The 12304-nt window shown below is 37.8% G+C and overlaps 1 protein-coding gene across 2 annotated transcripts in view; it reads right to left on the bottom strand.

The window, feature by feature from the left end:
- The window catches only part of PARN (poly(A)-specific ribonuclease), a 59540-nt gene extending 52555 nt beyond the window's left edge, over positions 1–6985 (bottom strand). The window contains exons 1-9 of one of the 2 annotated variants that reach the window (XM_005150685.3): positions 6917–6985; positions 6508–6585; positions 5561–5640; positions 4359–4426; positions 4183–4264; positions 3378–3438; positions 2603–2768; positions 2317–2382; positions 1539–1577 (exon numbers count right to left, since the gene is read on the bottom strand). In XM_005150685.3, coding sequence (XP_005150742.1) covers positions 1539–1577; positions 2317–2382; positions 2603–2768; positions 3378–3438; positions 4183–4264; positions 4359–4426; positions 5561–5640; positions 6508–6585; positions 6917–6935 — 659 coding nt within the window. In that variant the 5' untranslated portion in view covers positions 6936–6985. The remainder of the gene's footprint in view (positions 1–1538; positions 1578–2316; positions 2383–2602; positions 2769–3377; positions 3439–4182; positions 4265–4358; positions 4427–5560; positions 5641–6507; positions 6586–6916) is intronic. The other variant, XM_031050343.1, reaches the window with a different exon arrangement.
- Between the last annotated feature and the right edge of the window lie 5319 nt (positions 6986–12304).

Here is a 12304-nt window from a genome sequence, read left to right as displayed (position 1 = left end):
AGTAAACATTATCTAGATATTTCATCACAATCCAGAATCTCTGCTTTCAAGAAATCCAAACCCAAAACACTTGTGAGAAAGCTCTCAGTTACCTGCAGCCGCAAAATATCTTCTCCGGTGACTGCATGCCTTTAATATGTCACTTATTCTAGGATTTATAATCAACCCTGAACCTCCTGCTAGTAATAAGCTTTAATAGAAAATATTAATACAAATATCATTACCTGTGCTACAGGGCTGCATCACTCCAACACAATCACATTTAATTACCAAAGTACTACCATACACACAGCATCCAAATGACAGAAAAGTCAAAGAGAATATTGCCTTTCACTGCTTAGCAAGTAGACACTATCTCTAATCTTCCCATTATAATAAGCTAATCACAAATATACAACCACCACAGAACTGGCAGGTTTCTTTCATCCTCTGGATACTGCTAAAACTAGCACTAGATAACATATATTAGAAAGCTACTGTATCCTTTCCACCCTGACTTCTCATACAATTTTGCACCTAGACATCACTTTGAAGCTGTTGCATGTCACAGACCTTGGATGCATTAAAACACTGTTGCACAACAGAACAGTTCAATAGAGAAAATGACCTGTGAAGGGTACAGGATACAAGGGCAATCAATAACCCCACTGTCTTCTGCTTTAATCATCTCCACGCTAACTTCACGACTTTGCTTTCTCTTGCCAGTGTACACACATAAAGCAACACTCCTCAATGTTAATACAAATACAATTCATGAACACACTTTTCCATCCAGTGACAGAAGATGGAGGAATAAGCAGACAGCATAACACTGTGTCACTGGAAGCTACCAATACTTTAAAATGTACACAGAAAAAAAATCTCAAAAAACACCTCTTTTTCAGATTAGTTCACATTTCTCAAAATTTCATTTTATAGAGAAGCTTTATTTTATCCACTTCCAGTGTAAGTAAGCAAGAGTGCCAGATACTGTTGCAACACTGAATTCTGTGCATTTGGTTAAGGTATAGAAAAAGATTTCCACTATATTCTGCCATTGGACTAATCAATCAGAACAATGAAAATCTCATCTCTACAGCCTTACAGTTTCTCTTAAGGCCTTAAGGCATATATTTAGGCAAAGATGAGTGATAAAGTAAGCCAAGAAAGGACAACAGAATTACTACTAGAATTAGGATTTATAAAGTCGTCAGAAACGCTTAGACTTGGTATCAAACAGAAAACTATAAATATATCAGTACCAACTACATAACTAACTTTCTGTTCACTAAAAACCTGTCAAGTTGCATTTGTTACATAATTCTAGGCTGTGCTGTTCTATTCACAGATTTTAGATAGGAATGATAAAAGAAACACTAAGCTTCAAAATATTCAAATGAATAGTCACAAATCAGTTTAATGTAATTTATCTTCAAAACATTATAAAATTCTTCTCTTAAAGGAAAAACACCTCTGAGGTTAAGTAGATCAGATCTTACCCAGGTTTCTTATCAGAAATACTAAAAATATACAGTAAGGCAGTATTACCAGTAACTTACTTCCAGCTCAAAGTCTGATAAATTAATTTCCTCTGAAATCTGAAATCAAAAGACAGTTGTGTTACTAATTCTCTTCTTACAAAACTGTTCAGTTTAATTTTACTCCATGTTCATTTGGAGAAAGGTTTTTAAACGTAAGTCGCTGCTACCAGAACATATAGCCTTGCAAGGGTTTTATTGAATTGTTCAATACATCATTGTACAGTTAACCACCCATCTTTCCATAAGTAAATATTCTGTAGCCATTACTAAATACAGACACAGTGATGTTATCTTACCCCAAAGCTTCACAATGTTCTACTATTTTTAAATTATTATTTTCTTATGTTTTATTTTTAAATAACTGTATTCTCCAAACATCTGGACTCCAAAGCTAAATGCACTTTTTGAAGGAAATCTGCTAAAAACAGTTCCAATACAAAGTGTCAACTACAACCAACCAAAAGCTCAATAGAATTGAGAACTCAGGTTATAAAATATCCAGGGCTTATGCAGCACTTCAGCAGTAGCAAAAGGAGGCTCACATATGCAAGACACTTCCTGACTATACCAAAATATTTTGTCACTGCCTGCAGGAGGTATAGCTCATAAAGCAGAGTATGACATCCATACTCTCAACCTTCAGAGATTAGTTTTCTCAACCTTTGGAGATTAGTCAAATGTAGATTTTACTACAGTTAACCCAAGTAATGATTTTTTCTTCTTTATCACTCCCCCCAGTTCTATATGGCCAAAATAAATACTTTTTTTTAGAAGATATGTAATTTCAGAGACTAACCCTGTACATGGCTCCAGTTCCAAACTTTCATTTTCTTCATTCTTTAGCAAGTCTTCTATCTGTTCCCTGGAAGAAATAAATGTTTTGAAGTAGATAATTTGCTCCTGTATCTAATGTTTTATTTTTATGATGCTTACAGCTTTCTCAAAAAAAAATGCTTCATAACAAAAAGAGAAATACTGCACAGCTAATGAACTAATAAAAATAGCTTCGACATATGAACATGTTGCTATTGTTTATGTCTTCATTTCAACAACATCAGAGGATATTAAACAATTTTACTTACACTACTTTTTCAATGAAATTTTTCTGGTCTTCAGGGATTGTTACAGGACACTTTGTGGCATTAGGAGAAATGTATGACAGAGAGCCTGCACCATTGGCCTGAGAACGTTTTTCATCATACTGTTCCCTTAGTTGTCTTTCTTCTTCCTGATTTAAATATGGAATTCCTTTTAAAAAAAATTAATAAAGAAAAAAAGACATTTAAAAGCTCATCATAATTAGAGACAAATTAGGGATGTGTGATTTAGCAAGGACTTATTACTAACCAAGCAATTGCCTTTGTTATGACCCTGAAGGCTCAGAACATATCTTTCCCTTTCAATCATCTGTTCTAGAGTCCATTCTTTATCTGTGTCTACAGGTGTCCTTCTGCCAAGTGCAATATTAGCTGGTAACACTGGACTCTTCAAAGCTATATGCCTCATCTGCAAGATGACTGCAGAGCTGCAGATCACAATACTTAGCACTCCTCTTCCTTGCTATATGGATCACTTTAGTAACAGCCAGTGACAGCTCCTATTACAATGCACTGATACTTTTTCTAAAATGTTACTACTGATCCATTGCACAGACACATAACTTGTTACTCTATCTATATGTATTCTGTTGAATCTACACAACCATTTTTTTAAAAGAGACTATCAGCACAGTTGTAGATTGCAGAAGAATTCTAAGAACTACATTATGTCATGAATGGCTGCCTTTTTCTTTTTTGCATAAAATGAAGACGACATCATGATTTTTGCAAGTATTGAAAGAAAAGAAACAGAACTCACCATTGCGAAACACTTTATTAAAATCAAATCCTTGATTTGCTAAAAAATCTATACTTGAACTCTGCAACAACAAAACAAAATAGCTTACAATTTGCAAGAGTATCTGTGGCATGAAATGATCAATCTAGTTAATTTTACAATTTTTAAGAAATTGTATAAAGCCTAAAGTGAAGAGCAACCAAAGTTGCTGAGGCTAAAGAAGCCATAGAGATTTTATGCTGTGCTACTTTTGTTATTTGTTTTTAACTTCCATAAAGTACAAGAACAATAAACATATAAAAGGGATAAAGATGAAAGAATAAGGTATGTGGAGAGAGGAAACTAAAGAAAGCAAAATGTAGCTCAGGAGAACAAATCTGAGACCAGAAAAATGCTGGCAATTGCCTGCGAAGCAGTGAAAGCAAGATAAGCAGATGGGAATAAAGGATCAAACAGAAAAGGCAAGCGAGCAGGAAGTCAGAGAAGGAAAAAAAATAAAAAACAGAATCATCTTGCCAGGTTTGGAGCATTATCTTCAGTTCCAGAAACAACACAATGCAATGTGTAATCAGATTTAAAAACTGAAGTCAAAAAGATTCCCTTAAAGCTCATTTTTAGGGATTGCTCTTAACCAATGCCTATTTCTTTTATAAGAAAAAAAAATAAAACCAAACAAAACCCAAACCCTTATGTTTTCCTGCCTTTTAAGCTGTTAAAAGAACCAACCACTTCTCCATCTACAATGATGTAGTTTTCATGGGAATTTTTTTTAGTTTATTGCAGGTATACCTTAACCAAACAAAATCAAACTTGTTTTTCCACTAACCTGACAGACAAACTTGACATCTGGTGAACTTCTGTTAAAGGGTTTTGGAAAAATATAGAAATTAAATGACTTCATTATATACCTGTAGAAAAGAAGAGTTCCATGTCAAGAGAGTTTATTAATATTACTTCATAAATTCTTCTATTAAGAAAACAAGGAATAAGAGAATAACATACTTTTCTTCTGTATGATCATATTTAAAAGTGCAAAGGCCAAACTGAAAGAGCAAAAAATCCATGGAATGCTGGAAAGGAAAGGAAAACTTTGCATGAGAATAAAAATCGTACACATTAAAAGGTAAGTGGGTGCATCCACAATAAATAATTATTTTCCATTTCAAAAAGAAGCAAATCTGAATCTTCTTAACAAATATTTGATCTGTTGTCAATTTTGAAGTAAATACATCAGAGTTTTTCAACAAGTTTTCATGCCAAAAAACTACTGCTGAAGCTGATTTGTAGTATGCACTGCCATTCTAGAAATAGACAAGAACTGAGGGAAGTCCCATCTCTCTCTACCCACTGCTCACACACAAGAGATGCTGCACCTAAAAGCAGCTGTCAGTCTCATTCTCAAAATTCATTTACATTCCCTATAATGTGTGAGCGCACTGTGAGGACAATGGCTATGTACAGTTTTCAAATACATGTAATAATGCATTTAATATTCTTCTAACCTACGTGGTTAACAGTGAATAGTGCGACATATGTGCTAGCATAGTCACATTATGTTCTGTAGTACTTCACAATCGTTGGATCAATATTGTAAAGGTTTATAGCACCACTGAAAGAATATGAGAAAATAAAAAACAAACACCAAACCCGCAACCCAAAGCATCACAGTTTGTACCTTTTGACCCTCACACACCATATGTTGTCCCCCATGCTCATTTGGTTATTTTTCAAAACTCTTTCCACACCCTCCAGCATTTTCTTCTGTGTGTGTGTACTGTAGAGAGGCAAAGGTGGTGCTGGCAGCTGGTATTTAAGTTTTGTTAAGGACAGTACATGCTAGCAGGGGAGGTAGTTTGGGAAGGACCCCAGTCCTCATGTAGTTTCTCTGTCACTGAACTTCTATTACCCAGTCCCCCTTTGAACTCATAAATATTAACACTCACAACATCCCTTAACAAGTTCTACAATCTACTAACTCTTGCATGAGGAATGACATCTGTCTGTTCTGACTATGACTTCTGCCAGTTTTATGTAACACTCCCCAATTCTTGTTAGTAGAGACACTCAGCCAAGTAATCCTCATCTGATCTACGTAACCCAGTCTTACAGTCCTCTGTCATATTTCCTTATATTGTCTCCATTCTGAACTAAGGAGTTCTAACCTTTTTCCAACATTTTCAGTTCAGTCGAGGTAAACAGTTTACCTTTTTAAGTTTCTGATATCTTTCTTCTGGAGTGTCAAAGCCATTGGTTAATGCACTAACAGAAGGCCCATCACTGATGCCTAAAAAAATAGAACATATTTTGTTTTGGGTAAACTTTTTAAAATTAACCACAGCAAAGAAATGCAACTGTAATTTAAGAAAAACATTTTAACTTAAATCTGTCTCAACTGAAATAATATTAACACGCACTTTGCTACTACAAAAGTATGCATGTCAACATAAAAGACACACAGTTTAACAGTAGTGTTCTAGTAGTAAAGCTCTGTTACTCTAGCTCCTATTCAACATGACCAGCAATATGGGAAGACCTACCAGTAACATAATGTTGATGGGTCTTTACAACATAATGCAGGATCAAAGTCAACATAAAAATGGGACGAGTGCTGCTCGTAGATTTGTTGAATGACACTTTAAGCAATACTTAACAACCATATTTTTATAAGCATCACATCTAATAAAGCTAGTTTTGATCACATTTTTGCTTTATGGTTGAGTGAAATCTGCATCCCAAAGCCATAGCACTTATTAGGGTATCTCTGATGCATAAACCCTCTGACTTTTACAAATATAAAGCTCTTACTACCACCCTTCCCTGTCCAAACACTTACAAGACCTCCCCTATTTATCCCAACCTCTTGCCACTGTGACACATACAAGATCTTTAATTTTTTTTCCTGAGCTACAGCTGAGAATCAATTAACATGTTAAAAGATTACTGCAAGGAGGGAGTAGAAGCAGCATGAGTATGACATCTGCTTTTGCTCAAATCCTTACTATTCCACACATAAGAAGTAGTTAAATCATTTTGGGATAGCCTTAGCCTTTTCAAGCTGACACTGAAACGTGTTACATGAGCGAGCACAGGCACCTGGGCCCCACACAGATACCGCCAACAGTTCACAATCACAAAGCAAGTGCAACTGTACCTGAAAACTCCCCATCAATGGCCAGGAAGTCCGACTCCTCAATGGCTTCATATACTTTGTTTAGGTTATCCTTAAAATCTGCGGGTAGAGGGGTAAAACACACCTGAGACCACTGACGGCCTCCCCCCGCCGGTCAGGTGGGCAGAGGCGGCCCCCACCCACCAGCGAGCAAGCTGTGAGACCCCCGGGTCCGCCCACTGCCCCCTCAGCCCTAGGGCTGTGAGGGAGGCGGGCGGACCCCCTCACTCGCCGAAGGAGAGACTAAGGCCGGGCCCCACCACCAGCCCAGAAAAGGGAAGCTGTGACGCTGGGATACTGGGACGTCCTCTGCAGCATCGGCTCGCAGCATCCCACCGTGACTAACGAGGTCCGACTCGAACACGGCGGAGAGGGCGGCTGAGCCACTTACTGCTTCTGGTCACCTCCATCCCGCACCGGCCCGACCCGGCGACGCCCTCAGCCTCCACCGAGCGCTGCCGGAAACCCCTCCTCCCGCCCCGCCGCACGTGAGAGCCCACGTGACCGCCAGCAGGCGGGGCGGGGCGGCAGCCGCCATTTTCCCCTGAGGCGGTGCTTGGCGTTTTGTAGGTGGGGTTTAGGATTTGCTTCGTTGTGTCTGGCTGTGGAGGATATAGGGTCATTATCGCGCCGATGGGTGCCCGGCCGCAGACTTGGGGCCAATGCAATAGCCGACTATTAGGCCTGAAAAGTGGCTTACCCTCGTCGCCAAGTGGAGAAGCTGTAAGGGGGCCGCTGGCGGAAAAGGATTTCTGACAGAGCTGCTCTTTTGGGGGATGTTTTGAAATGCTGTACGTGGGAAAACGTTTTCTTGGCCTTTCAGACCAGAAAGGCAGAACTAGCGCCAGCAAGAAAGAGGGGACAGGAGTGTGCGAGAACATACCGGGAGCATAATGTAGAACTTGCGGTGGTTGTGCCTTAATAGGGGATAGTCCCAGAGAACCTGTAGGCTTGAGGTATTACGGAAGAAGCATTTGTGTTCCTGTTAAAATGATAAACCCATCACTTTCACACGACATTGGAAAATAACTGTAAATAGGGCTCAGTGCCCAGCAAGATGTCTGCACGTGTGCTGTGGAAGGGAACAACTGCCCAAGAGATGAGGTGTTGCACAGAAACAGAGCAGTTGTGAGCAAGGGAAAGCATGCAGAGTTCAGTTTATGTGCTGCGGGTTGAGAATTCAAACAGCAGGTGAAGAATTTTCTCCAGAATTCCAGCAGAATAAAAACAAATGGAAAGTTCTACATTAATTTAGAGGTAATTTCTATATAGAATAGAATATACAGAATTAAGCAGGACTGAGGAGAGAAAGCTGCTCAAGATTCTTGAAGATTTAGGTTTTGTCCCTTTAAAGTATAAGCAATTTATTCTACAGGCTTTTCCAACAAATCATCTATATGATTAAATGGTGCTAAGTAAGAGGTTAGTTAAAGTAGTAGTAGAGATTTTTCTCTTTTGCAGTAAATCCATTGAAGCCTAAAATCCCTATTATTGTGTAATTTTCCTTAATTAGTTTTCTGCATCCAAGTCTTTACATCAAGAAGTGTTTAAGAAGGCATACATCTTCATTTTCATTTAGTTTCAGAATATTTTTTTTTTTTGCCTAATTACTTGCTTGGTTCCCTTCCATGTATATATTAAAGCAGCTGCACTGAAGATTTGCAAACTGTAACTTAACTACACTTATGATTTACAAACTATAGTAGTTCTTAAACTATAAGAACTCTATAGAGTTCTTAAAATCTCTCAATTTTTAAATTTTTATGCATGCTAAATTCTCCAAAATCTTTATTAGGGCAAGAAGCAACATTTGAAGAAGGTAAAATGGAATTAAGAGTTAAAAATCAATTAATTGCAGTTTTGAGTTTATATCTTTAATTCAACAGTAAAGCGAACAGGAAGACCTCCCTGAAATAGAAGAAAACCCTTAATCAGGTGTATCTGGGAGTATGAGCATCTGAAGTTCCAGATAAGGCAAAAAATGCTTTGCCTGTTAAAGTAGAAATAAAAAGGGGGGCCTGCCCAATTAGAATAAAACAATATCCCCTAAAATTGCAGGGAAAGGGAACTTAAAATCATTGATAAATTTTAAAATACAAATTATTGATTGAATGTGAATTGGGATATACTATTCCTATCTTGCCAGTAACGAAATAAAGTTGCAGATTCGTTCTAGATTTCAGAGTAATCAACAAATTTGTAGAGGATATTCATCCAGTAACAGCTAATCCGTATACCTTATTGACTAAATTGAATAATAATCAGAAATGGTTTGCCATCTTGAATTTAAAGGACTCTTTCTTTTGTTTAACATTGGCCAAAGAAAATCAAAATTTATTTGCTTTTGAACTGGAAAATCCTGACACAGTAATAAAAACCCAATTAACTTGGACAGTATTACCTCAAGGATTTAAAACCAGTCCAATGATTTTTCGAAATCAGTTGGCACTGGAACTAGAATCATGGAAACCACCCACTCAGACTGGGACACTGTTACAATATGTGGATGACCTATTAATTGCCACAGAAACAAAGGAAGAATGTGTCTAGTGACCGGATTATTGAAATTTCTGGGCCTGAATGGTTATTGGGTATCCAGATAAAAGGCCCAACTAATTCAAACCTGAGTTTCCTACCTAGGATATGAAATAACTGGAGAACTTGGAACTGCTAGAAAAGAAGCCATTTGTCAAACTCCATGACTGTTGACCATCAAGGAGATCTGGATGTTCTTGGGAATGACTGGATGATGCAGACTTTGGATGCATGATTATGGTGTTCTGGTAAAACCACTATATGAACTGTTAAAAGAAACCCCTCTCTCTTTGGAATGGACCGATTCAGCAGAGGAGGGCTTTAGAAATTTAAAAAACAGAGCTAATGGGAACTGTAGCTCTGTGATTTCTGGATGTGATGACATCCTTTTGGCTGTATTCCTATGAAGAACAGGGAATAGCTTTGGGGGTCCTTGCTCAGAAATTAGGACCCTATAAAAGGGCAGTGGCGTACTTTTCAAAACAGCTGGATTAAGTGAGCAGAGGATGGCCCAGATGCCTAAGGGCTGTGGCAGCAGTTGTCATGAATATTGAAGAGGCTCAAAAATTTACCTTGGGATAAAAGATTACTGTAGGAATTGCAGGAACAACCAACAGAACTATTAACACTCGACTGCTTGGCCACTATGGAGGCCTGGAATAGGCTAAAGACAAAAGGATAAATATTTGGACTGATTCTAAACATGCATTTGGTGTGGTCCATGCACATGGTGCCATCTGGAAAGAGCGAGGACTTTTGAACACACAGGGGAAACAGATTAAACATGCTACAGAAATTCTGCGACTACTGGAAGCTGTTCAGCTACCTGAGGAAGTAGCTGTTATGCGCTGTAGAGGGCATCAAGGTGACTCTGATGAGGAAATTGGAAATAATTTGACCAATATTGAAGCCAAACAAGAAGCTGAACAATCTAAAATCATTCCCTTAATCCCGGACGGCAAACTAACAATTGAGAAATCCAAACCTAGATATTCAAAGGAGGATAGAAAATTGATTGAAGATCTCAAAGGACAGTAAAAAAAAGAGGGTTGGTTTCGTATACATGGTGGGCAATTACATGATTTGTAATTCCCTATAATTACATGATTTGTAATTCCCTATAATCAACTCTGGAAGCTAGTTCAGGAGGAACATAATAAAATTCATTGGGGTAACAACTCTTTGTATAAATACTTAGACAAACAAATAGTAGGAAGGAATCTATATACCATAGTTCAACTAGTGACAATGTCAGCTCTGTCTCAAAAAAATTGAAAATAGAAATCAAATGGGTACAACTGGGGAAGAAGTTATCCGGGACAGCATTGGCAAGTAAATTTTCCTGAATTACTGAGACCAGGAGGTTACCAGTATTTGTTGGTGTTAATGAATACTTTTTCAGGGTGACCAGAAGCATTCCCTTGTAGAATAAATAATGCAAGACAAATAATTGGAACATTGTTAAATGATACAATACCTTGTTTTGGAGTACCAGAGGCAATTTCTTCCAACTGAGGCTGACACTTCAGTGCAAAACAGTTACAAGAAATTAGCAAAAAAATTAGAAATTGATTGGCAACTACATGTTCCATACAGGCCTCAGGCCAGTGGGCAAGTAGAAAAGCTGGCTTGTTTGATCGAACAACAGACTGGTAAAATATGTCAGGAAATGAATTAATATTGGTACCAAGCCTTATCCCTGGCTCTGTTAAGAATTCGAACTAAACCTTGGTCAAAAGAAGACACTAGACCATGTCAAATTTTATATGGAAGACCATATCAGTCCCAGTTTAAAGGAGAAAGTCTTCTGGAAGTGGGAGAAGCCTATCTCTGAGAGTTTCTGGGAAATCTGGGAAAACAATTAGAAGAAATAAGAGAATACCGGGGACACAAGTGAGAGGCGTAGATTATCCGACTCACCCTTTTAGATCCAGAGACAGGGTTTATGTTAAGAATTTTTCAGGAGATCCTCTACAAAGTGGAGTGGACCATACCAGATAATATTGACTACCTTTACAATAGTGAAGATAAAGGAACAACGTGTTTGGATACATTATTCAAGAATAAAGAAAGTACAAGAACCAGAGAAGACATGGCAGGTCAAACCCTTAAGTATGAAATTGTATCGGTCATAATTTGGAATTGGTCCCAGCTTGGGACCAATACTTATACCTGAAATTAATGCAAAATGTTACTAAAGTTGTTAATTGTAGTGACTGTTGAGTGTGTGCACAGTTGCCTGAATCAGGAGAAGATCAGGGCCTTCCATTAATTGGTGTTCCAATTTCCAACACTATCTCATGGACAAATCTGTGGGTAAATACTAGCAATCTACATCCGAAGGAAAAGTGAAGATTTGGAATAGTTAATCCTAATCCAAGTAAATAATATTATACTTCTGTACAAAGATGTATTACACCAGGAAGCAGAGTATGAGATTGTTTGTTTACATGCCACAGGTGTAAGTCACTATTCAAAGTGCAATCACACTATTAATATAGATGGTATCGTGGTTCAGTGGTGGTCTGTACCTGAAGAGAAAGGATGGTATTGGTCAAGCAAGAGTTTAACCTTATTGCTGAATGGAATACTGCATTTCATAGTTTCATGAGATGGGTAATTCCATCTTTGGGAGTAAGTGAATTAGAGAAGGCAATCGTAAATATCTCAGCAACCATAGAGAAAATAAAAAGTAAATAACTAGGCTATCTAAAATGGTATTACAAAACCGAATGGGTCTAGACATGTTACTGGCTTCACAAGGAGGGCTTTGTTCCATAATCAGTGAAAGTTGCTGTTCCTGAAACAGCAGGTGCCACAATAAAGAACACCTGCTTTGTCAACTTGAAACCCTGTTGGCGAGTTTTTTCCTGGAGTTTTTGCCGAATCAATAGGAAGTTGGTGAACTTTTCAGCTGTGTGTTTTTCTGTCTCGTAAAAATCTGATTAGGGTAGTTCTAAAGCAAAGAACACCACAGCTATGTATAGGTTAGCACAGTAATAATTATATTCTGGAGAAATCTGGATAATATGGGAGAGGAAACAATGAGAGACTATTGGTTTATTTATTGAAATAGGCTGCAATAATTAAACGGTTAATTATCTGGGTTTGATAGTTGAAATGGAACTGGACTGTCAGCTTGTATCAAATGAACAAAAACTTTCTGAAAATGTTGCACAGTGGAAAAAAATACATATCTACTTAATCACTCTTATTTTCTTTGGGCTCTTGTCAAAAAGAAATG

The sequence above is a fragment of the Melopsittacus undulatus genome, chromosome 8 (assembly GCF_012275295.1).
Source record: "Melopsittacus undulatus isolate bMelUnd1 chromosome 8, bMelUnd1.mat.Z, whole genome shotgun sequence".
In the NCBI taxonomy this organism is placed as follows: Eukaryota; Metazoa; Chordata; class Aves; order Psittaciformes; family Psittaculidae; genus Melopsittacus; species Melopsittacus undulatus.
This window is presented reverse-complemented; position numbering and strand designations above follow the sequence as displayed.